This window comes from Parasteatoda tepidariorum, chromosome 9, assembly GCF_043381705.1.
Source record: "Parasteatoda tepidariorum isolate YZ-2023 chromosome 9, CAS_Ptep_4.0, whole genome shotgun sequence".
Taxonomy (NCBI): Eukaryota; Metazoa; Arthropoda; class Arachnida; order Araneae; family Theridiidae; genus Parasteatoda; species Parasteatoda tepidariorum.
In genome coordinates, this window is record NC_092212.1 from 51505576 (window position 1) to 51532942 (window position 27367).

The 27367-nt window shown below is 29.2% G+C and overlaps 2 protein-coding genes across 6 annotated transcripts in view; both read right to left on the reverse strand.

The window, feature by feature from the left end:
- LOC107438936 (fatty-acid amide hydrolase 2-A) overlaps window positions 1-7892 on the reverse strand; it is a 32583-nt gene extending 24691 nt beyond the window's left edge. The window contains exons 1-2 of one of the 4 annotated variants that reach the window (XM_071184895.1): window positions 7713-7731; window positions 761-826 (exon numbers count right to left, since the gene is read on the reverse strand). The gene's annotated coding sequence lies outside the window, so the exon portion shown is untranslated. Of the gene's footprint in view, window positions 1-760; window positions 827-3916; window positions 4098-7712 lie in introns of those variants that run through there. The other 3 variants (XM_071184894.1, XM_016051357.3, XM_016051360.4) reach the window with 3 other exon arrangements.
- A 1618-nt stretch (window positions 7893-9510) lies between these two features.
- LOC107438920 (fatty-acid amide hydrolase 2) lies at window positions 9511-26892 on the reverse strand. Of its 2 annotated transcripts, none has more exons than XM_043046562.2 (8): window positions 25708-25838; window positions 21536-21718; window positions 20180-20399; window positions 18222-18431; window positions 18006-18125; window positions 14839-14999; window positions 13852-13944; window positions 9511-12827 (listed from the first exon to the last, which is right to left on the reverse strand). In XM_043046562.2, exons 1-8 carry the CDS (start codon window positions 25723-25725, stop codon window positions 12216-12218), a joined length of 1617 nt encoding a protein of 538 aa, XP_042902496.1. In that variant the 5' UTR covers window positions 25726-25838; the 3' UTR covers window positions 9511-12215. The 2 variants fall into 2 exon arrangements, with proteins under 2 accessions (XP_042902496.1, XP_042902495.1); XM_043046561.2 differs by lacking the exon at window positions 25708-25838 and adding an exon at window positions 26770-26892 and having other exon boundaries at window positions 11552-12827.
- Between the last annotated feature and the right edge of the window lie 475 nt (window positions 26893-27367).

Here is a 27367-nt window from a genome sequence, read left to right on the forward strand (position 1 = left end):
ATTTTAACAACAGCAATAACGGTAATACAGCATTTTAGAGATTAATAACATAAACTGTTTACTTGGAAAACAAAATTAAACACCAAGATTTTTAAATAATTGATCTTCCATATATATACAGTAGGGAACCGATTATCCGGAACGATCGGGACCATCGCTATTCCGGATAACTGATATTTCCGGTTTTCTGAATCGCCACAAAAAGCCGTTTTTTTATTGTTAAACCCAACTAAAAAAATTTTCTTTTTGGAAATAATCTTACAAAGAAGAAAAAACGATGGAGTAATACACTAATGATTATTTCCAAAATGATGGTAAGGTAAACATCTTTCAAAAAAGAAAGAAAAATCCTAAAATCTTATGAGGAAAAATTTTTTTTTTTTAAAAAAAAAATGGCGGGACGATTTATCGAATTTCGTTTCGGTTTTTTGGTTTTCCGGTTTTCTTATTTCCGGATAACGGGTTCTGTACTTTTAAGAAACACAAAAGAATGATACTCAAGGTAAAAAAAAATATTATAAACAAATTTTTTCCCTTTAAAACTGAATTACAGACAAATTTATCACTTTCATAAAATTTATTTTAACCTGACTAACTGATGAATATAGGAGTTATGAGCTACTTAAAGAAAGTCGCACAATATACAGAAGAAAAGGTTTTCTAATTGGCAAACTTACTAATTAATTTTTTTCATAATTTGAAAATGTTAGTATAGCTTTCTCTTATCAGATAAACAGTTGATCCGAATCAGAGCACTTACCTTTTTTCAAATCTTAAACATCAACCACTGTCATAAATGAAATGCTGTTCAAGTACTTGGAGCAATCTATTTATCGAAAGCGTCTTAATATTATAAATAAAAATGAAACTTAAACAATGCTGAATTTGAATTGAGAAATAAAAATTAACTTGGATTTCCACAAATCTAATCACCACTTTCATTCTTACATATGTGGAAAACAGGTTTACAACAATTTTATCGATAAAGATGAGGATGATAGTATAAACGTTTCATAAAGAGTAGAAAGAGTTGACCATGAAAATAAGTGTTGTCAAATCCCAAAAACTACGTGAATTTCCACGAATCTGTTTTCATTCTTGCTTTCTGAACATAAATACACTACATAAATGTATAAATTAGATTAAGGTGATAAATTACAGGAAGGTGTTAAGTAGAAAAACGGTGCAACTAGTGTGAATAGCCATTATCGTTAATTTTTTTCGGTGTTACTTTCAACTTTCTCCAACATACTAAGCATTATGAAACGGGGAAATATTATGATGTTTTTCTTACATAGAACATTTTTCCTTTTAAGCTTAAATAGTTGAGATTTAAAAAATATTATTAAGGTACTTTCGGCGACAAAATTTGGAATTGTTTAATTTAGAAATATTTTTTATTTAGATTTATGAGTGTTTTGTACACCAAAACATGGTATAAATACAAAGCAAATTACGAAGCTTTTTTTTAAAAATAAAATAACGAGGGAAACTGGTAAAAAAAAATAAATTGACTTTTTCACAAAATCACATGACTATGTTAATTTTTTTCATTTTTATCATGATTCTTGCTTTACAATATTCATAAAAATTCAACTTAAAGAATAGTCGACGCATTATACAGAATATTGATATTTTGTATTGATGGCTCAATAATTAAATTTTGATGTAATGGACTGTATAAATATTTATTTAATAAAAGTAAATTAGTTGATTAGTTCACGCATGAACTTACATTACGGAGCGATCATACGCTCTCAAAGTGTCAAACAACAAGAATGAATAGTTTTTTGGTTACATTAAAGATGGCTGGCGACCTTAAATCTCGCCAACCGGTAGTTCAACACCAAACATGTATTATTATTATTTATACAGTAGTATAAAAACATATTTTGCAAAAAAGCTTATTTAGCATTTATTTTAGCTGCAAAATAAAATAACAAGGTTAAAATAATAGTTAAAATAATTTAATAAGCATTTTTCTTCTTTATTGCTGCAAAACAAACTAATTTATTTATTAGTTAAAGTCTACACTCATTATTATTAAGTATTTTTTTCATTTATTTATTTTCAATAAAGTTATATTAAAAACTGCTTGTTCGGTGTTTTAGCCGCAGGCTGCGTACCAAACATTAGTTACATACCTATCTTGCCTGTGAATAAATGAACTCTCCTACTTAACATAATGGGCATATGCACTGACAAAAACCAAAAGAACACAGCTTTGACTTAGCTGGTAGTCTAATGTAGTGTTGTTGCAATTTTTTAGAACTGTAGATCATGCAGCCTGAGACTGTCAAAAATATCTTTCAGGAAATTTGCATTGCCTTACAGGGATTATTAGTAAAAGTCTTAATTAACCACAAGATTATTGATAAAAGTCTTAAATAACCACAAGATTATTGGTTAAAGTCTTAATTAATCACAAGATTATTGGTAAAAGTCTTAATTAACCACAAGATTATTGGTAAAAGTCTTAATTAACCATAAGATTATTGGTAAAAGTCTTAATTAACCACTAGATTAATAGTAAAAGTCTTGGTAAATGATAATGTAAAAGTTTTCTTGTTGTTCAAAACTCCTCAAGTCGGAGCACAAAAAACCTGATGAAGCATGTCTGCCAGAATTTCCTTCACATCGGTTTGAATTTTACTCGAGAACGTAACATGATTCCAAAAGAAGATTTTATTGATAAAAATTAAAGTCTTTAATTAATATTTTCGATTAAGTTTTCATATTTCTTTTAATAACTATTCAGCCTATTCAATATAAAAACTTTTTAATGTTTACGAATAAACATAAATTTGCTTGATTTTATAATATTATGCATTAATTTACAAATAGAATTTTGTTAATTTTGCGAAGTCACAATTTACCTTAATCAAAACACTGTCACAACTTTGCAATTGGGTAACTATAGAGAAACAACTGTAAGTGTGAACATTGAGAACCATAGTGTCAAATTTATGTTATTCAAATTACTGTGCACATTGTGATGTATAGTAACAATTTATCAAATTCGAAATTGTGCTAAATGTGAGCATTCAGAAATATAGAGGTAGTTTACTAAACTCAAGTTATTAACAATTGTTGACAATGCGAAAAATTAAATGCAAAATAATGTAATAACTGTTCACATTGCGAACTAGAATAACAATTTTCCTTATTCAATTTTCTATAACAACAGTTTACATTAATAAATAGAGTAACAATTTACTATATTCGAATTACTGTAAGAATTGCTCACACAGCAAACTAACTAATACAATTTACTATATTGATTGTTCACATTGCGAATTACCTAATACGAATTACTATAATAGTTCTTCACATTGTAAACTAGAGGGACAATGTATCTAACTTTACAGTAATAATTGTGAAGTAAACTGCGAAGTAGAGTAATAATTTACATGATTAAAATTAAACAACTGTTCCAATTGTGAATTAGAGTAACAATTTATCTGATTCTAATTACTGTTTATAATTGCTCACTTTCTGAACTACCTGATACAAATTACTGTACTAATTGTTCAGATAGCAAACTATCTAATACGAATCACTATAATAATTGTTCAAGTGGAAACTAGAGTGACAATGTACCTAAGTCGAAATGTTGTAAAAACAGTTCACCATTAAGAACAAGAATAATAATTTACCTAGTTCAAATTATTGCAAACAACTGTTCACATTGCGAACTATCTAATACAAATTACTGTTCTAATAGTTCACATTACGATCTATCAAATACGAACTACTATAATAATTGTTCACTTTGAAAATTATAGGGATAATGTATCGAATTCGAATTACTCTATTAACTGTTCATCCAGCGAACTAAAGTTATAATTTACTTAATTGGAATTACATTAACAACTGTTAGTATCATGAACTAATAAAAGCAGCATGCACATATTACCTGATTTTTCTTTTCTTTTGAGTAAATATCTAATTTCAGAAATTTTATGGTTAGACAAATAATTAAAATATCCCTCTTCAAAAGGTATTTATTTCTCGAAAGAAAATATTTTTCCAAAGGCAAATGAGAAGGAATTTTGTATGAAAGACTTCATCTCTAATTGACTGTGTGGTAAAAACAGCTGAAATAATGAAAGATCACGTGAACAGTTATTCAGAAACACGCATACTTTTAGATGAAAATCTTTCAAACAATTTCAGTTTTCGTTGGAGTTTCGAATTATAAAAATATAATTGATGCAATAATAGGATTATTTCAAAAGAGATGACCGTTAACTATTTTTTATTTTGCTAAATGAATCAAGCCGCGGCAGCATTAAGAAATGTTTGCGAAGTTAAGAGAAATTTTTTTATTATAGTTGACCTTGAAAGAAATATATGATATACATCAGCATCATATAATTTACTGTTTCCTTTCATTTAAACTCTTAATTTCAAAAATTGAGAATATATGATTAGTTACACTTTAAATACATAAATATGCTTTACAAACAACAAATATTTACAAAATGATGGTAATTTGTTTGTTTTAAGAAAAACTTTTTGATACATGTACTTTCAGTTTTTCATCTTTCATGTTTTTAAAAGTACTGTCAAATCACTGTTATATGTCATTTTTATTAGAAGAACGCTTTTAATTATTTTGTGACTTTTTTCAAATATTGCCAACATATCAAACAACAATAAAAAACAAAATAATTAAGCTTCATTATTTTCACAAAAGAATATATAATTTGAGTTTTCTCTAGCAACCTCTATTCAAAAATTCTGGTTTCTAATGAAGTTATAAGACTTTAAAGTTTGGATGACAAAAGTTTTTATAAATTTCTTGGAATTAAAAAAAATAAAAAATGCACATTAGTGTAGAGTTTATAAAATTTTTTTGATTCACTTACGAGATTTTTTGACCAACCTTTTTCCATTTTTTAGCTAATACGAAGTAATTTTTAAGTAATTTATTAATTATTTTCAATAGTAACCTCTATTCGAAAATTCTGGTTTCTGATGAAGTTATAAAAGTTTAAAGTTCGGACGGCAAAAGTTTTTATAAATTTCTTGAAATTAAAAAACAAAAAATGCACATTAGCATAAAGCTTATAAAATATTTTTGATTCGCTACTGAGATTTTTTGACCAACCTATTTCCATTTTTAGCTAATATGAAGTAATTTTTAAGAGATTTGTTTCAGCTATTGTTTACAAAAATGTAGTTTATGTAAAGTTACTTTAAAATCATAATTTAAAAAAATAATAAAACTTTAAAACCATAGTTATACTGCCGTAAATTTAAAATATTTATATTGTCCTTGTATCAGAAGTAAATTTTCCAATATATTTGTAGAAAAATAACATCAGAATTGCTGTAAAAGTGAGAGAATATGAAAAACAAAAATTTGATTTTTCAGGTACTATTCAACTGAATTTGCTCAAATTTTGTATTTTGTCGTGTAAAACTACATTCTTTAAAATGATATAAAACATTTTTAACCTTACAATTCAAATCTTTTTCTACTATTATTAAATGAAATAATAAATATTAATCAAAACTTATTTTTTACATGGAATTATTTTTGGATAAACGAATTTCATAATTTTCAAAAAAATCTAATTCACTTAAAATTTTTCCAAAAATTTGGATAACTACGTAAAAAGTAAAATTAACATTGAGAGTTCTATGAAAAACTAACATTAAGGGTTTCAACCGTTCCCCTGACAAAACTATTGTTACCATATTTCCTAGATTGTGGATAAACCCCAATATTATGACGGGTGTCAGAAATCTGAATCCATCATAAAAAAGGTGTGTTTATTCAGAGAAAGTATGTTTTTGTTTTTGCTTTCGTAACCTTAATTATCGTCTACCTACACTAATCTTAGTAGCATATTCGAGGTCATCCTCCTGAAACCTTTAAGATTTAGTCTTAGAACATGAAGATCCGATGTTTAGATCAAAAGTTATTCAGAGTGGTTCGCTTTTTTTGCGCACTGTACGCACTATCAACCCAAAAGTTATTCAGAATGGTTCGTTTTTTTTGCGCACTGTACACACTATCAACCCAAAAGTTACCTGGCGTTCATTTAATGCAGTGTTTCCCAAAGTGTGGTACGCGTACCCCCAGGGGTACGGGAACAGTTTAGGGGGGTTACGCGTTCTTATGGGAAATATCTTGCAACAACCGAAAATTTAAATTTTTTTTTATTTAAAAACAAAGCCATCCATGAAAATTTGAGATTACGTATTTTTCTTTAGGCTATTTTTTGCAGAGTTAACAGTTAATAATTAGTGGTGTCAGCAGCCAGTTGTGATTTTTAACTTTTGTGTAATTTTTTTATAGTAAAGGTTTGTAATAAATTCTACTTATTTTGATTATTTTTATAAAATATAATTTTTATCGCTAACATAGAATTTTTTACAAACATTTAAGAATTTTTTACCGAAAATTTTGTACCAAAAAAGAAAAGTAAACATATTTTTAAAAAGATACATTCATTTTTTTTACTAGTGGTACACAGCGTTACGAAAAATTTAGAAAGGGTACACAAAAGTCATAAGTTTGGGAAACACTGATCTAATGTATCATAGTGCGGGAATGCTGAATAAATAAATCTGAATAAATTTCTTCTGAATAAATAAATTTATTGACCCGAGCCCGCAACGTTTAAAAATACATTCAATAAATGCAGTTGTAATTGCTCAAAGTGAGAATTTTGAAAGGGAAAAAGAAGAAAAGAAACAGAAGAATTTAAGAGGAAAAATGTAGAGATGTGCCAAGATTTTCCAAATAATTGGACAAAAACTTTTAGACGAGATTAAAAAAAAAAAATTTGGACATCACGTTGAAAATTTTTAGCTTATTTTAGAATTATTAAAAATTTCCTACGAAAAGTATATAAATTTGTTATTTACATAAAAATCTGTAAATTTGCAGGGCATCAACTTTCCAATGACGTGACAATTAATCATACGTTACCATCGTCTACATCAGTGTTTCCCAAACTTATGACTTTTGAGTACCCTTTCTAAACTTTTCGTAACGCTGTGTACCACTATTAAAAAAATGAATGTATTTTTTACTATAAAAATATTGCAAAAAATTTTAGAATCACAACTGGTTGTTGACACCATTCATTATTAACTGTTAACTCTGCAAAAAATAGCCAATCGAAAAATACGTAATCGTAAATTTTCATGGCTAACTTTGTTGTTAAATAAAAATCGTTTGAAATTTTCGTTTGTTCGTAAGATGTTTCGTATAAGAACGCGTACCCCCGCTAAACTGTTCCCGTACCAGAGGGGGTACGCATCCACACTTTGGAAAACACTGGTCTTCATCATCCCTGCTGAAATTCACAGCAACATAATGGTTTTAAAGCTTATTGCACACGTATTCTAGAATATCACAATATGTTTCTGAATGATTTTATGAAACGAAAACTAGCCTTTTGTTTTCTCATTATGGAAAACGTTTTCAGTTTATATAAAGTCCATTTCTTGCGTTAAATTTACAACATAAATTTACATTTATAACGACGGAATCAATACTTAGAATATTGTTAAAAGATCTTTACTAGAGGAGATTTAAGTTTGATAATACAGTAAAAAATTATTTTAAATGGGGTCGACAGACATAATGTGCACTTAGGTAAATGGAACAAAAAAATAACGTTTCTGAAAAAGAATTAATAAAAAAAAAATAACCAGATGTTTACTAGCATGAAGCAAAAATGTGTACTTACTTCTTCAGATTTGCTTATTAAAGTAAAAGAAAGCAGCAACCATATTAGATAATAATTTCAGCAGCAGTCAGTCAACACTTGCAATCTAGAGATATCTTGATAAACAATACTTCATTTCCTTGAAAGTCTGTGAGTAGTCTCGAGTAACTCCTGCTTTCGTAAAATAATAGCTGAATTCTTATAGTAGGTGGATGAATCATTTGAGACTGCGGTTTCTTCTTACTTCTCATTGCATAATTTTTTTTAGTTTCCTTTGCATAATAGCTTTTGAATACTTTAGATTCCAATTACAGCTTTGCCGTAAAATGGCTTAATGTGAAGAGATTTTTACGATTGAAGAATAAAATAAGATCTGTCGTTTTCGTTGCGCGCGTTTTTTTAAAATTAATAAACTTTTAATGATGTTGCTAAAAACTAATATGTTTGCGTCTCTTTATTTATTAAAAGCGCCGTTTATTTCATCATTCTTTGTGAAATGCGGCCACTTTGACCTACATCCATAATGAATTTCGCCAAAAAAGATTTTAGTTCAAAAAGATTTGAATAGTTGCTTATAAAAATGCCACAAAAAATAACCAAGCATTTTATTAACTAGTCTAGTTAATTATCTAGTAAGTCAAGTAACACAGCAAATTATTCAGTGGTCGATAAAAGTTGAAATATTCTGCTCTTCAAAAGAATAAACCCCACAGTTCCTTGCCTCGGTCTTTTAAAATTGTTTGCCTTGTATGGCAATTGCACATTGGTAATTATAAAAAGCTTATACCAGCTCACCAAAGATTCATGTGCATACTGCAAAAAATTCCAGATCAAATTATAGTATTAAGTACTGGCATTTTGTTCTTCATCATCCGTAAAATTGATTTTACTGCAAAATCAGTTTTTTTTACCGTAAAATATTACACTGTACAGTATTAAATTTTTGCAATTATTACTATAAAAATTACGCTATATCAGATTCTTTGTTCCGTAACCTGTTTTTGTAAAAATGACCGTAATATGTTGCTCTAAAAAGTACTGCAACCTGAGTGCCGGCACTTTTACAGTAATTTGATCCGGAATTTTTTGTATGTCTTCTGTGTAACCAGAGTGATATTGATAGTGACCATCTCAATAATTCTATATTGTTTTTAAGTTTATTATATAAGGTTAAGTATTAAGTTTACTCTATAAGGGCTAATTCTTACACCGCTTTTATTTTCTCCTACATCATTTCATTGGCTTACGAGCCGGATAATGGTTAGTATTACCACAGAAAGACATGGGATTAAAAACAAAAACTTTTTCTTCAAGAATGTAAATACTTTGTAATAAAATGCGTCGCATTATTCTTAGCGATGCATCAATTACAGATGTCCGATGAAATATTTATATGGATTTGGAAGATAAGTATATTTTCTTCAAGGAACTCTTCAAGTAAAGTATTTCTTCAAAGTAACATATATTCAAGTTAAGAAAATGTATATTTCAGATTTAATTCAATTAATATTAAAAAAGGAACATTTAACAAAATTAATAAGTACGTCAAAAACGTTTTCTGCAGTATTACGAATTTTGAAATTACTAATGAATGCTGATTTAATTTTTGAACAAGACTGTATTTAAATGAAATTCTATAAAAAATAATTGAAAAATCGAGTACACAGTACACTATTTGCAAGATAAGAATTTAACTGACATAAATAGTGTGCAAAAACACAAAAAACAGAGCATTTTTCAAAATATGAACTAAATTTAAATAAGCATATGTGGAAAGATATTTTTATTTATATAATTGAAAATGAAAGTAGAAAACACCTAAGTGATTAACAGTTTTATTCTCATTTTCTTGTTTATCAATAAATTATGACATAAAAGATGACATTGCGTGTTACTATAACATAAAAGTTAAATGTACTTTCCATACTAATACAATATATTTGCTGATTTTAACGTAAGCTCAAACTACTTACTGTTATTTTAGTTTCAGAAAATATTCTTTACATTGGTAGCAAAAATTATGCATTAATATTTTACTAGATTAGAATTGAAAGAATTATCTCCATCACTACAAAGAAAAATTTTAAACAATTACATAAAATATTAGATAGATTCTAAATCGTGTTCTATTTTAAGATTAATGAGATATAGGCCGTTTCCTGGTCTCTGATGCCCATATTTATATATGAATCTTAGTTCTAGTCTAAATTATGTTCTTATGTCTAATAAAAGTTTTATCAAAATTGCATTTTTTAAAAAAAAAAAAATGCTTTCATTTAATACCACCGAAAAAAACTATTTTGCAAAAACCTGAAATGAAAAAAGAACTTGTGTAGAAACAAATACAATTTTGTTTTATACAGGGTTCCACTATCACCTCTCTCACTGTGTATTTTTTTGTAATTTTGACAAAAATAAAGTTAAAAAAGTACACACATTTGGAGGTTGCTAGTTCAAGAATAGACTCAAGCCAGAAATAAAAACACTATCTAAATCTGTCGAATCACAAGAGAGGAAGGTGGTATGAAAAATACCAAAACTAGTTTGATTATATAATGAAACTTGTGGGTGTTTGAAATAATCTTGTTTTTCGACTTCTTTATATTTCCTCAGACAATCAAACATGCTTTGATACGTTCAGTCTCACATTCCTCATTAGTTACTTGGAACATTCATCAAGCAATATTGATTTTTCACCCTAAAATATTAATTTGTGTTCTTTTATCAGCATAATTTTTTACTTCATATTCGGCAAGCATTCTAAAAATATTTGTTAAGATCGGTTATTACAGAATACCTTGTATATAAAATGCAAATTGATACAAAATTATTAAAATGTTTTTCGTCAATAATATATACAGTAATAGTGTGTTATTATCATCAAGAATATTAAAATTGTGCGTACCTATTCTAAAGCCTTAAATGAAATTGGTTTAGGTTTTATCAATTATTGGTTTAATAATTGGTTTAATCAACTATTGGTTTAATAATTGAAGAACTTAGAATAACCAGGTAAGTCACATTTCCAAATTGGCCAAAATCAGGGTAAGTAGAAAATAAGTGGTACCCGAAGTACTTTATGAATCTTTATTAATAGGCAGGGTTTATACATCTGCACCCTATTTTATTTGCCTCTATCTAATTTGAAATAAAAATTATACAAGAATACTCAAAACTAATGTATTATTTCGTCAAAACTGAAAACTAATGTATGTCCCATTCAAAACTAATAGAATATATATTAGTTATGCTAAGAATTAAAGTAAAAGCAGAAACAATTCTGTTACATTAAACGTATTTATATTTTTATGCAGTCACTTAATATTATGTTTCCCGATTCATAAGTATCCCTGAAAATGTCACTTACTTGCTTCGCCCACTATGCTCTTCCCCATTTAGCACAAAACTTTACAAAATCAGTAAATACTTTTTCGAAACGTGACAACTCATTATTGTTTTATTTCCCTTTTTCTGTCATTTCCTCTGTAGGTGTGGGAATTTGACACACTTTATAAGTAGACTTGTGAACGCATGACTGTCTGCCTGTTGTAGGCGACGTTGTTCTACCTAATTAGTCTCAGAAAAACACAACTATTGCTGTTTAATTATGTTTGTCTATGTACCTGTTGCTTTTCTGGTTTTGCTGAAACATACAGGAAATGGACAAAACTATTAAGCACTTCTATATTGATTTTTTTAAAACAGAATATTCTCTTAAAGCAACATTAAAAGAAAATTGTTTACATCGGAACTCTTAGCATACTTTCAGAGATAATTAAAACTTTGAAATAGTACAATTTGCTTCGGTATAAAACCTGTACCAACTAATTTAATCTGAAAAGTTCTTTGAATAAAAACCATTGCATAAGTACTAATTTTAATAAAAAATTAATCATAACTAGATTTTCACATAAATATCAACATAGAGTTTGCATTATATGTATATTAATTGTAAAAAATTGCTTATTTGCACCAAAAATAAAATTTCTTAAAATTGTTATTCTTGAAAAAACGAACTGAAACTTTAAACTTCGTCCTCTAAGCATAGTTAGCAAAACTTTAGCATGAGTATATATTTATACAATGATGTTCAATTGATTGTTGATGATGGATGATGCTCTGTTTATCTTTCAAACTTTTCAAAGAGTTTGCAAAAACTTATAAAATAAATTATTATCGTCAATTAAAGCAAATGAACTCGTGTTAACTATTTTTAAAGTTATATTGACTATAATATGCTCATTTTTCATTTTTGGGGAATCTATAGAAGTAATTATTGAACAAAAACTTTTCAAGTTACCGAAAATCCTGTCTAATTCCAGAGCAGTAGTAAACGTTAAATGATTTTTATAAAGTCCACTGATTGCGTAGATACAAATGGGCTCTCTATCATACATTCCTTGAGATCCTAGATATCCAAGAATACATTGAAAGTACAAGTATAGGTGTTGTTTGGATATTTAGGATAGTCAGGATATAAGTAGATGGGTGTTCCAGGTTTTTTTGAAGTTTGATTAAATAAGTTCATTTTCCATTTTTTGTGGGATCTTCAGAAGTATTTATTGAACAGGGGCTTTTCCAACCACCAAAGACTTTATCTAATTCCAGAGCTGTAGCTAGTGTTAAATGATCCTTATAATGTCCACTAATTGCCTGAATACCAACGGGTACTCCATCATACATTCCAGTTGGTATCTGTGATCCTGGATATCCTAGGATATTGAAGATACAAGTATAGGCAATGTTTGGATACTTAGGAATAGTCATGAGATAATGGGGTGGGGGTTCCGGGTGCGTAGGCAACAATAAAATGGCATCTTCTTCAAATATTTCTTGAAATTTGCGTTCAATTCCTTGGTAGGCCTTTAAGCATCTGTAGTAAAAATTGTCTTTGTTTCTTCTTTCAACCATGGCACAATATAGAACGGGTAAGGTATGCTTGCACTGTCGAAAGCAGCTTTTTGCAAATTCCCACCATAAATTGACTTTACCACTCTCTCCCGCTAAGTAACCCTTGAAGGAGGGGCAACCCCTTTCCAGAAGTTTGCGTTCCCAAATAGGAAAGGCATACTTTAGCTCCTTCATTTGCAACTTTATAGGTTTCACACTATAACATGTTTCAAAGTGCTTCAGTGCCTGCAAAATAAAATGGAACAAATTACAATATAATTAACTAAGAGACGGTTATGAAAAATTGAGATTTCTCGTGAATAATGTGATTTAGAAATTTTGCAAGCATCAGTAGATGAAGGTGCGACTTGGCAGTCTTTGAATTGTTTTCATAGTGGATAAAGCTTCAAGTGTTTGCAAAAAAATAGTAGGCGAAAATCTCAGAAAGCTCTGCTTTGGCAAATTAAATATTAAAATAAAAAAATTAAAATACCATAATTTCGATCACTTTGACGCGAACATTTGAAATACGTGTTATACATTTTGCTAATTACGTATACACTTTGCAAATTAAAAAGTTGCGTACTTAGATATAAATGAAGGTATAATATTTATAAATTGCTTACAATTTTCATAACAGTGTATCCATTAAACAACTTTAAATTTAAAGAATAGGTTGGATTGATTTATTTCAACTTTCTCTCTAAATATTTGAATTCAATTTGTATAAAATTTACAGATTTATAAAATGTTGTGTAACGCAGATGAGAATTAAAAAAAAAACGATTGTTTATGCAAAACATATACAAACTAAACTCAGTACTGCGATAACCGATGAGCTACTTTTTCCAGTATATTTTTTTCAGTTTACTACTGAGAATGAAAGGAAAGAATGTTTTTACTTTGACGACGACTGATGTTATATTTGGCACAGTTCTTCTTGAATAGAAATAGCTTGTTTGTTCATAATCAAAAAGTCAAAAATACATTATTATAATTTTGGAAAATTTCAGCTAACGCAAATGCTGTTTAGTTCCATCAAAAAGTTCTCCACGAAGGCAAACTTTCCCCCAGTACTTGATCTAGGAGTCTTCTTGGTTGTCCTTGTCTTCTGGATTGGGTTCAAAATTACACGGCTACGGAGTTGAACATTAGTAGTCGAAAACCCAAAATATTGGGTCGACTGTTCAACGACGAAATAAGAAGGTTAATCCCAAAAGTAAGTTAATGAATTGTCATAATTGAATATTTATTGTATCAGAATACAAACCATTTTCATTCTTTCTTTCATCACAGGCATGGATTTATTTAGCAATCCCGGAATATCTTCTAGGTAATACAGTTTAATGTCACAGAAATTTACCTGAAAGTAAAGAATTGTATATAAGCTGCTGCTTAATCAAAACAATTATGTTTGTTGTTGAAAAATTATTTTTCGTTTAAAGTTCAAAGTTTTAATAATTTTCAAAGAATTAAGAAAAAATCAAATGTCATTACAACTCAACAAGTTCTCAATAGTAATTAAGTAAAACTAGGAGACCATAGGTACCATAGGCTTTAAAAAAAAGACACGATTATTTGTATTTTTATATCTACTTGTCCTTTATTTCGTTCTATCTATATTTTTAATTTCTTATTGCTGCGCCATCTGTTAACCAAAGTGCAAAAAACTGTAAGGATGATTTTCGCTATTTTTTGTTGTTGTTGTTTTTTTTTATTTTTATGGAGAATCCATATTTGTAATAAAAAAGGGTTTCTAGTAAAGATTTTGAAGTTACTCTTACCATTTTTGGAGTTCAATCTGAGGAGAATAAATAATTAGTATTTTTAATAGTGCTTAATTTTTTTTCTTGCTAAATTACTTTGTTTAGTTTTCAAACGGTCTCAATAGGTAAAATAAAAATATTTAATAAATGACCACAAAAACTCCAAATTACCAGTTGACCATGATTTGTTTTTCCTTGAGCTACAGTATGAACTGGATGCTAGATGGCAGCTGTCTCACATAAAACTTTTGAAGAAAAGGATGACTTAAAATAGTTTTAATTAAAAAAAAAATGTTGTCGTCAGGTTAGATTGCATTTTTAAAATCTAAATAAAACATGAGACATTACTGACTGTGTTTAGGAGAAAGTTGAAAAATACTTTGAAGTTGTTGTTTTATTTATTTTCTATTGTTTACAAAAATGTTTTTCTTCAGGTATAAATAACTTAGTATATCACGCATTAATTTCTTGTGAAATAAATGGTTTCTTACCTTGGAATCCCAAGGAATTCTTTTATCATTTCCTGAAAGAATTCGAGTTGTTAGAGGAAGATCTTGTACATATCTGCACATTGGACCGGTGCATATAAAATCTGTTACTTCATCTTCTACCTCTGGTTCACAAGGGAAACTCCCATAATTTGAAATAAGCACTGTAAAAGACAAAAAATGCAATTTTGTCACTAAACGCGATTAATAAAATATTTTAAAGATTTAATACCTTTTTTTTATAAGACAGAATGATTTTCTAAGCATCTACCTTGTTTTATATTATCCTGATCTTTATGATAAAAATTAATTATAATAAAAATCCAATGATTTATACAGCATAAGGTTAACACTGAGTATTAGTTGTCTAAAAAATTAAACACTTAAGACAGTTGGAATTTCTGAACATTCGAAAGAGATTTGTCACAACCACGTATCTGTCAACTTTTTCTCTATTCAAATATGATTTTTTCAAGTGGTAGGGAAGTGACAATCAAACTAACATAATAATAATTAACCCTTTGAGATGGTTTCAGCGTTGCCTGTGTTGCAACACATGTCTCAAAATGTTACAAACCTCAAGAAATGCAAAACTATTTGCTTCTAAAGCTATAATTATTATTTAAGCATCAAAGAAGTAAATTATGCCTCGTCAGTAATTTCACTGCTGGAGATCACAGCTGCTATTCTGTTGCCTGGGTAAAAGTTGCAACCAAAATTTGCTGCTTCGCAAATGGTTAATTTGAATTTAGTTCCACTATTCAGTTCTTCTATTCTTCGAGGGAGGGTTCTGTAATGACATGCTATGGAATTCAATCTGACATGCTATGGAATTCAGAAATTAAATTATGTTGTCATACTTAAGTATTATGATCTAACAATGCTTCAATCTATTTTATTTGCCATTGCCTAGTTTAAAATAATTTTTTTACAGTGTACATTCAAACCTAAAACCGTAATTATACTAAAAGCAAAATTTTTGATACTATGAACTTAATATTTTTCCTCTTGACCCCACCAGAGGAATTGACAAAGCTCTCAGTAGTCTGTCAGAAAAATTCAAGAATTAGTAAACTAATAATTAAAGTTAATTAAAAGTTACCTGATTTTGCTTACCACATTCTCACTTTTGACAAAACTCTCATTAGTCCGCCAGAAATATTAAAGCAATAGTAAACTAATCATCAAAGCTATGGAAAATTTCTCTTATTTTGCTACCATATTTTTCCTCCTGACAAAGCTCTCAGTAGCCTGCCAGAAATATTCAAGCAGTAATAAATTAATTATCAAAGTTAGGGGAAATTTATCTGATTTTGTTGCCATATTTTTCCTCCTGACAAAGCTCTCAGTAGCCCGCCAGAAATATTCAAGCAGTAGTAAACTAATCATCAAAGTTAGGAAACATTTCTCTAATTTTGCTACTATATTTTCCCTCCTCTCAAAGTTCTCAGTTGTCCCCCTGCAATATTCAAGCAGTAGTAAACTAATCATCAAAGTTAGGAAACATTTCTCTAATTTTGCTACTATATTTTCCCTCCTCACAAAGTTCTCAGTTGTCCCCCTGTAATATTCAAGCAGTAGTAAACTAATCATCAAAGTTAGGGAAAATTTCTTTGATTTTGTTATCATATTTTTTTTCCTGACAAAGCTCTCAGTTGTCCGCCTGCAACAGTTGTAAACTAATCATCAAAGTTAAGGAAAGTTTCACGAATTTTGCTATCCTCCTGACCGGAAAAAGCGTCTCAATTACCGGTCAAAATTATTCAAGTAATAGTAAACTAATATTCAAAGCTAGTGGGAATTTGCCTGATTTCACAATTACATTTTCTCTACTGACGAAGTTCCCCAATTATCAGTCAAAAATATTCAAACAATAGCGAAGATCAAAGCCAAAGGGAATATCATTGATTTTACAACCGATTAAATTTAAATATGTTTCATCTTTCTGAAACATCATCATCTTCTATATACGTATTTTCGTTATCAAATCATTGTTGTAATCAAAAACGTTTCATGATAAATTTTTAAAATTTAAAAGTACATTCTATAATTCAGAATTTTTGACCACTTATTAATAATTTTGGAGGACTAGCGGACTAATTGGGGTCCTAATGCAACTGGGTCCCTAAATAACAGCCACCAAATAGGCTGCTCACCTTAAAGTTCTACCACAAATATAAAGAAACATGATGGGTGGGATAGGGGTCGCTGAGGGGCCCAGGTGCCCAGCTCAAATATCAAAACAAGGACTCGGTTCCTAAAGCATTCCCCAAAGGACTTTTGTATTGCTATATTTCATATTCATTCATTTTATTGTATTTTATGAAAGCAGTGATCGTAGCGTCCTATTAAAAATAAAATATGGTATGAAAATTACGACATTATGAGTCTATTTTTTTTGGATGAAACGAGATTTTTAAACTATTAAATTATAAAATTATTAAAATTTATTAATATTCAGTTCTACAACTGAAATCATTGTTATTTGTAAAATAATCCTTTATAATTGTGTTGGAAGTATATTTCCAGTCAACTTTATTAATTTTTAAATGTCGATAGGAAGGTATTTTCCCACCTATGCATTGCGCCACTATCTGATAATAACTCCAGAAGAAAAGCCAAATAAATAAATAAATAAATAAATACAGGGCTTTTTTGTATTAATTATATTTATTGGTAAAAATAAAGGTTAGCATGAGTTGAAGTAGAGAGGCCGATGCTGAGAGCTATTTTTTTTCTGTGCGTTACTGCATTTGCTCATTTGATAGCTGCTCATCGAGTTTACTTGTATGAATGCAGAATTTATAAATTCAGTTATTTATAAGCATATGAGTTCAAATTAATGGCCAATTCTTTACAGTATGTTAACTTTTGAAAATCTCATAAAAAATAAATAAATAAATGATCTCAAAAATCATTTTAATTTTAGGCAATGAGAAAATAGAGTTTATTTTTATAAATAAATCTAAATCTCTGAAATAGTTTAGAATAACATTACTAGAGAAAAAAAAAGAACCAATTTTGGTTAAAAGTGAAATCTAAATATGAGTTATTTATTAGTCTTGAATTAAATTTTTTAAAAAAATGTTGGTTAGTTAAAATGAATTAGTAAGTTTGCACTTTTTAAAATTTTTTTATAGATTGGTGCGATTATTGCATGAAAAACATACTTTTACTAGGTTTATGGCCATAAATTCCACAGAAAGAAGCCGGGATTCTGATACTGCCTGCTACATCATTTCCGATTCCTATTACTGCCGCACCCGAAGTGATTATAGCTCCTTCTCCACCTACAATAAAAAAAAATTTAATGAGTAACATCAGTCAACATGTTTAAATTTCATATTTTTTTCCTTCTGTTCAAAAATGTAACATTTTAGCATTACCAGAACTACCACCAACTGTTCTTGCACTATCATATGGATTTTTCACCATACCAAAGATGAGATTTGCACTTTCCCACCACATACAAATTTCTGGCACATTTGTTACCGTCACTGGGATGGCTCCAGCTTTCCTGTACAATGCAGCGACAGCAGAATCTTCTTCAGCTATGTGGTCTTTTGCAAGTACTATACCGCATGTCTGGACCATACCTGGAAATAGATTATGTTTATGTTATTATGTAATTGTCTTGTTATTATAAGTAAAATAATGCTTTTGTTTACTTTAAGGAGTCAAATTAGGTGTCACAAAGTCAATATGGGGACTTTGGGACACAATTTTTTTTCTCCATTTGAAATAAAGTTTTACGTACCACATTAAGAAAGAACTGTGCAGGAATATGTTGTAAAATTCTCAGTAATCTATATTACAATTTAAAAGAGATAATTAATAAAAAGAACAAGTATCTCGAAACCCCTTTATTATACGGTACAAGATATGGATCATGAATTAATATTTAAGAGAATAAGAAGAAAAATTACATCTAATGAATCACTACTAAGGCCGACAAGATGGAAAATATAAAAACTTTTGTAATTGGTGGAGGAAACCAGTATTCAAAGGGATATTATTCAAAACAACGCTCAAGCTATATATTTGAACAAAATTATGGCAACATTCATACACTAACTCAATGTAAAGAGACTTTCGTTTGGCTTGCAATTGTTTCGGAAAGTTTTAGATTGGAAAACTGTAAGTACAAATTGAAAAATCGCGCTGGAAGCTTTCAAAAATGATGCCCCTTTACTCATGCAAAATTTGGATCGATCGAAATAAGAAGTCAGTAACTTCTTTTAAGCTTTAATACCTGTAATTTTGATCAGTTTATAGGATTGAAATATATATGTTACCGGCAAAGTATGAAATGCGGCATTGCATAGAATGCCTAAAATTAGCCGGCGAAGTATGAAATGATTTATATTTCACACATTGCTCATTTGGCATTCTATAGAATGCCAAATGAGAAACCGGCAAAGTATAAAATACATCTCCGATTCGTCAAAATGTCATTCAAAAATGACAAATTCAAAACGTCATCTGATTCGATATTAATTTATTCGTGGAAATAATTACATTTATTCACATTTTACACTTAATTACATTTGCCCGGTATACCTTACACTGATGTTTTTTTAAGGTCAAGTGCCATTGCCCGGTATACCCTACACTGATGTTTTTTTAAGGTCCATTGCCTGGTATACATTTGCCCGGTATACCCTACACTGATGTTTTTTTAAGGTCAAGGGTCATTTCCCGGTGTACATTTGCCCAATACTCCAAACACTGATGTTTCTTCTAATCTGTCGTCAGTAAGGATTAAAATATCGAATAAATGTATTTATATCCACGAATAAATTAATATCAAATCGGATGTAATAAATATTTCCGACATTCACCAAAGCGACTATGTGATTGTCTACATTCACCAAAGCGACTATGTGATTGTCTACATTCACCGGTGAAAGTCAATAACCGACGATTTCGATCATTCACACATTTACATAGTAACCTCATCAGGACGTTCATTTCATACTTTGCCTAAATAGCATTTGGAATTCTATAGAATGCCTTGGGAAAGTATGTAATAATTCTCACATTTCATACTTTGCTTAAAAACGTCCGGCATTCTATACAATGCCTAGGTATTCTATACAATGCCGGCATTTCATACTTTGCCGGTAACATATATATTAGAATGCTTTTTTGATTATGGTGGTATTAAAAACGAAAAGCAGCTTTTAACTTCGCACGTTCATAATGCTCGACGCAAATTTTGCAAGAATAAAAAAGACGCCATTTCTAAGAGTTTCAAGAACGATCTTACAAATTGTGCCAACAGTTTTGATGTTTAGTATAGAAGTGTTTCCACTTCAAAAGAGAGATTAAAAATACCATTTACCTTTTACTCCAATAGCTTCTTTACATGTGAAAGGAACTCCAAGAAGTGGCGTATCTTTTTCAATCTCATCAACAGATTTATTACTGCTGTTCAGAAATCGATCTACTGCTCTGGCGTCTTCCAATGCATCTTCGTATCTCTCATCACAGGCCGCATTAATAACTGGATGCACTTCTTTTGATCTCTCTACATAAGCCTTCATTACGTCTTCACATTTAACCTGCAATTATGAATAAACCGAATAATTTAAAGATCTTCTTGTTTTTGGATTGTTTAACTCTTTGCATGCATTGCTATCACTCCAAAATATTTCATGCTATCTAAACTTATATAAACATTAAATCATTTAGAATATATAGTATACAGTGATACCAACTTGCTCAGGATAGAGGATAAATATTTTCGAGTGGTAGTCTTTTAATGCATGATTCTTGGTTTGAATTCGATTTATAGGGATTTTACTCAACACTACTTCTAAATAATTCAAAGATATAAGTGATTTGTCACTCGGTTACTGTTAAGCCGTGTTCATCTTTTGAAAAACTTGGCAAAATTAACCGAAAATGTGCAACTTTTACTTTGCTGTTCTCTACTGTTTATTAAAATATTTTGCCGAATCCGAGCCGTTGGCATCTCTGAGCATAAAATTTTTTTATGTAATAAACAACAACCATAAAGGAGTTTTATTTTTTGGTTGATTAAAAACAACAACCAAAAGAAGAGAGTTTTGAAGTTTTGAGAGAGAGAAGAAAAAAAAAATTAGTGTAAGAAAGAAAGTTCTTACAGCGTTAAATCGCATGATATGGGAGGCCGAATTTGATTTCCAAAAGATAAAATTGCACAATCAGGTGAGAATTCTATATAACTCGAAAAAGAGAGCAATGTTTTTTCTTGTAGCGCTTAATATTTAATAACCCCGAATGGGTAACTGTCCCGTTGTTTTCCTTTTTATGGTTGATTAAATTTATTGGCAAAGGTAACTTAAAATTTGCTTGAATCTTTGAACAAGTTTTGGTACTTTTCATTTAGCCAGGAGCAAAGGAAATTCAACAATTTATTAAATTTAATTTCAATTTTTATTTTAATTCAATTTTTACGTGTTAAAAAATAAATTAAAAAAAATACATCCACCGAAAGTCTGCATATTTTGGCGGCTTTTTGCTAATTGAAAACTACCCAACTTCTTTTCAGTCCCTAGAAAGAATGTATAAAATATCTATAAATATCGGAAAATAATAGTAATAAAAATAATAAAGGAAAACGTAATACTCTATGTTCTAAAATAAGATTATATTAAATACCAGATTAACCTACTCTGTAATAAATGTAGAAGAAAAAAATCGGAGCAATATTTACTTGTTTCTTTCGTATCTTTTCAGCAAGTTCCGTTGCTGAACAGAGTAATAATGGATTTGTAATGGGTGGTAATGGCTTTGTAGGACCCATGACTAAATGGTAAAAGAAAGATAGAATCTTATCGGAAAAAGGTCGGGTGAGTGTCAATAAAATCCGAATAAATTCTGCGATCATTCCTACCACCTAAAATTAAAAGAAAAGATTATAGATGAGTGTAATCCCTGTAATCTTAACCTTTTAAAATATAGAAAAGATAAAAACTACAGACCAATAGCTGCACATTTCACCTCCCTGACGCCACATATCATAACTATCAAAACAAATAACTACATCAACCCTTTTGAAAATAACTCCTTATGCTGATACAACTCTGAACAATTTCAACCTTAAACAAATATAGTTTAGAGAAATCTGCTTATTTTACTTTTGATTCCTCTTTAGTTATTCAAGCAAAGTGCTTGAAGCATTCACAAAAGCAGCCCCACTGCCTGTTTACCTCAATTTTCAACCAAAATGGTGATAAAGTTCCACGATGAATGGGATAGGAGCGGGGCTGCTTCACAGTCCAGGTGCCCAGTAAAATTAAAACACTAGGACTAGGACTTAAAAATTTATATGAAATAAGTTTCTAACATGTTCACGACCGGTCGAATATAGGTGGTTACACTTTATCTCTCATGGAAGACAGCTAATCTATAAAGGTAAAATCAAAGTCAAATGTTCTTATTTTAGCAACCGTTTTAGTTTTTAAATTTTATAGAAGTTCATTTTAATAAATAATATGTTATTGTCTTGAGAAAACATCATGTTTCAGCAAAAATAATTAAAGATAATATGCATTCTGTTACCACTCGATCGGCCTTTTCGACGCTAAGTGCAGGGAAGAATTTCGTCTCGGTATATAGCGTGATCGGCAAAGAAACGGGTAAAAGAACAAACATGCTTATGAAAAATAAATAAATAAAGATAAATAAATTTTAAAAAAATAATAGTTATATACCAATTTTACGGATTTATTTAATAATAGGAGAAAAGCTTTAGAAATGCGTTTTCGTATGAAATGATAGCTAAAACTATTCTAAGTTAAATTTACGAATCTAAAAATGAAACAGAAAAACAAAAGTTTTGCTATCACAGTTTAAAAATAAACTCTTTGTTTTAAAAATAAAAATTAAATTTAGCAGCTATGGACAAGACATCATGAAATCAAAAATAAGACTTAATATTTCTAACAAGTGTTTGAGTTTTTAAAATTAACAATTATTTTCAATTATTTTAATTCCAATGAAGATAACCCCAGAGGTCAGGCACTCCTTAAATAATGTATCAGTCAGTGTGCGAAAATATCACATTAATAACAGAAAAAATGAGATGACAATATTATTTTGATAATGCTTGATATAGACTAGTGATATGATTTATTTAGATGTAGACCAGCAGAAGCTATTAAGTAAAACCAACCCTCAATGACTAATAGATAAAGCTACTTCTCGTAAAGCATCTAGATAGTAAATGGGCTTTTTAACAGAATTAACGAAATTAAAAGATTTTATTTCTCAGTTTAACCAGAGCATTATGATTATCAGAGATTCATCTTAACAAACAGCATCCCATTAAAGTTGCCAACTATAGAACTTATGGATGTGTCAGGATATCGATAACTTCAGAGGTGGCAGAGTTGCCCATCTGGCTAAAATAGTCTCATGACTACCGAATATAATAAATCATATCAAATCGGATTAAATCTCTATTTTCTTAACCAGCATTTACAGAGCTGCGATTTCTCAGGGGATTGGGAGTTAGCCTTCCAATGAGGTGAACCGGGTTCGAATCCCAGCGATGACTGGTCGATACGAATTTCGCATCCGGCTCTCACTGACCACGGTGCTGATGTACAATATCATTAGTGGTAGACGGATCATGGATTAGAGTCCCCTTGCCGTTAGGCTAACCGTGGGAGGTTTTCGTGGTTTTTCTCTCCTATTAACGCAAATGCTGGCTAGTTCCATAAAAAAGTACTCCACGAAGGCAAATTTCTTCCAATACTTGATCCAGGAGTTCCCTTGTCTTCTGGATTAGGTTCACAATTACAAAGCTACGTAGTTGAACATTAGTAGTCGTAAACCCAAAATTGGGTTGGTTGTTCAACAACGGCTTTAAAATTAAAAAAAAAGTCATTCTAGCATTCACAATGGGATGGGAAGGATATTTTTTAAGATTTAATGCACGATATTTATGTGTAAATTCTGAAATATTTTCAAAACTGTGTTATATATCCATGTGTAGTTAAAAGACAACACTTTAGCATATTAAAAGATCAAGATTTTTTTATTATCGAAAAGGTGAATTATTTATCTATTTGTTTATTTTTTAATGTCATTTTAGATTCTTTTTATTCATCGATTTTAATAACAGGAGTTGTTAAATTATAAGTGAATAGGGTTAGATTATATTTTAATTGTCACAGTTGATTTGACTTAAATAATAATGAATTTAAACGAACCAATGACACTCCCGGGCACCAATTTACAATCCTGCGACTTTTAAAGACTTGCTCTCTACTTTGAAAATTTTTCTCTTGGTATTAATGGTCGTGAATACCTGAATCGTGAAAACCTAAGTTTTATTTTAGTTTAATCATGATGAATTGCGATTTGAAAAAGGGACTGCAAATATTTAAAATTTATGTGACGATGAAAGGAAATTTACATGACATCCTTTGTCGTTGACAGGTTTTTGTCATTCTAGTGTAAATTTTTTATAACAACTTTAGTTAAATAATGGAAATTATTAGCTTATAACGACTTTGTTAACATTCCGTTTTAAAATTTAATTGCTCTTCTTGTGTTTCAGAATGTTACTCTTCCGGTTTCTAAATCAACTATAACTATGCTTTTTTATTATCGAAAAATTTAAAGTACGACACTTTTGGAATTCTAAGAGTGTGTTCTTTTTACGAATATAAATAACAGAAAATTAGTATTTTAGTCGAAATTGCTAACATTAACTCACTCTAAAATTATTTGAAGGACTCCTGAAAAAGACTCCAGAAAATAAGACAGAGAATAGTATTACTATAACAGGCTCTTTACTAGTTTAAAATGAATAAATTATTTAAGGGTAAAAAGACGGTAAAACGGTAACGGTAAAAAGTTTTCGGTAAAAAGAACAGTAGGTATTTGATCAAATAATTTTATCCATTAGTAAAAAACACTGAAAAATACAAGTTTTAAATTCAAAATAAGTTGTTTAAAAAAAAAAAGGTGACTACCAATAGGAAAGTGTCACTACCAGGGCTGTTTGTAACCCGGAAAAATAGGTATTGGTAGTAAATTGATAGAAAAACCATTTCATATTTAATTTTTTTCGCTACGATAAATGTTTGTGAAAACCACGACTTATTAATAGTATTTCCCACCTTAGAAAACAGTTTAGTATATTCGTTATAACATTTACCAAGCCTTAGTAGGCAGTTTTTTTTATTTCTTCCAAAAACAAGTTAGATATGAATTAGTTTCCCTTCACTGCGAACTTAATTTCTTTTCCAAGAAAGTAAAGCCCTGATCAAGACATACAGATCAATAGAACAACTATTGGACGAATATTATCAATAGAATAGACATTTAATCAATAGAACAACTATTGGACAAATATTATCAATAGAATAGACATTTAATCAATAGTACAACTATTGGACGAATATTATCAATAGAATATACATTTTATCAATAGAACAACTATTGGACAAATATTATCAATAGAATATGCATTTTATCAATAGAACAACTATTGGACGAATATTATCAACAGAATAGACATGTAATCAATAGAACAACTATTGGACGAATATTATCAACAGAATAGACATTTAATCAATAGAACAACTATTGGACGAATATTATCAATAGAATAGACATTTGATCAATAGAACAACTATTGGATGAATATTATCAATAGAATAGACATTTAATTACTGGAACAACTATTGGACGAATATTATCAATAGAATAGACATTTTATCAGTAGAACAACTACTGGACGAATATTATCAATAGAATACGCATTTTATCAATAGAACAACTATTGAATGATTACGAGCTCTTAAATTTTGGTAAATAGAAAGTAGAATCAAATTTTATCATGTTTAGAATTTATATTGAAATATAACTTACGTTAAAATGGGTATCCATTATTAAATTTCGTGGGTATACACATTCATACAGACCCAGTTTTCACCAAGATTAAAAATAAGACGCAAATTATAATGTTCATTTTTACCACTTAGAAAGACCTCGGTGGTTGTATAACAATATTCAAGGACGCCAACTTATAAGTCCTTCCATATTAATCGATAAACTTAAGGACTCTTTTTATAGTTTAAGGTTCAACTTTCGATATAAACAAGTAATTGGTATTCCAGACTCATTGAAAAATGTATCAACTTTTTCATAAGTATATTTAAATGAGTTAATTTGAATTTTCATTGTGCATAAGTCCTTTGTTATAGATAATGTGAACCGTATAAATTACATTTCCTATTTGTTTTGTATATCAGGGAAAGATGAAAACTACAATAACTCCACTTCAATTACTCCACTTCAGTACTTCAATTCAATTACTCCACTTTAGTAAGCATTTTTAGGAATATTGTATCGTTAGTTTAAGTTATAAGTTATGAATTATAAAAATTTATCGTATTTATCGTACTAAAGGAAAGATTATTTTAAATTAATATTGCATTAGTGATTCAAAACTTTTGTTCCCTATGTTTCCCATAGAATTTTTTTTTGCTTGTAGTTTTTTTAAAAAAAAACTTAAATTTTAGGAATTATTTCTTCTAATAATGTCTTCAATAAAGAATTTTTTTTATTTTTTCGATTTTGCCAAAGTTGTAGTGTTTTTATTTTATTAAAATGGGTCACAAACACAAAACAATATGAATTATTTTTAAAACCATTATTTAAAATATTTATTCACTCACAGAAGAAATAAGTAACCACTTGCTTCCTATGTTTCCCATAGAATTTTTTCTGTTCGTAGCTTTTTAAAAAAAAGCTTAATTTTTAATAATTTTTTTCCTAACAATATATTCAATAAAGAAAAACATTTATTTTTTCCGAAATTGTAGTGTTTTTATTTTATTAAAATAGGTCAGAAAAAAAACATATCAATTCTTTTTAAAACCATTATTTAAAATATTTATTCTCTAATAGAAGAAATAAGTAATCACTTACCCAAACCATCGCATTGCATTTATTTATTGGAGTTCTATTACAGAGCATGTTCAACAAAATTCAACTGTCGTTATCTCGATATTTTCGTTAATTAAAATAGAAAGCTCTTAGTTAATTTGCTGTAAAAGATGTCTGAGATTAACTGTCTTAAGTACGATTGTTTCCTTCATCACCGTCATCTCCTAATAAATGAGGTGGAAGTGAATTGCAGTAACTTAACCTGAAAACCAAGATAATCTGACAGCTCATAAATTTATCATTCGTTGTTTTTTGTTATGGCCATCTTTCCATATATATTTATACGCATGAAAAGTGCATATATATGTGTACTAGCCTGACAACTACTATGATTTTCGTAAAATATTTCATTGAGTAGTAGAAATTTAAAAACCAAAGCCCTCAAAATTTTTGGTAATTTTGCTAACATTTTAAACGCCTCACCATGAAAGAGCTAGAACCAAGTAGCCTCGCAAATTATCTATATATATTTACTGCGCATATATAGAACTCATAATATAAGTTTAAACTATAGAGAAAACATGAAAAATAATGTAATAAAGGTTAATGAAAAGATTAATCTTTATTATATATATATATA

Bases quoted from the DNA above. Each gene is read 5' to 3' on its own strand.
- LOC107438920 (XM_043046561.2), bottom strand. From the start codon at position 26,817: ATGCTCTGTAATAGAACTCCAATAAATAAATGCAATGCGATGGTTTGG. The intron at 21,719-26,769 runs GTAAGTGATTAC...TTTTAATTTTAG, and splicing joins AATGCAATGCGATGGTTTGG to GTGGTAGGAATGATCGCAGA. The intron at 12,828-13,851 runs GTTTGTATTCTG...TTTATTTTGCAG, and splicing joins TGAAAGAAAGAATGAAAATG to GCACTGAAGCACTTTGAAAC.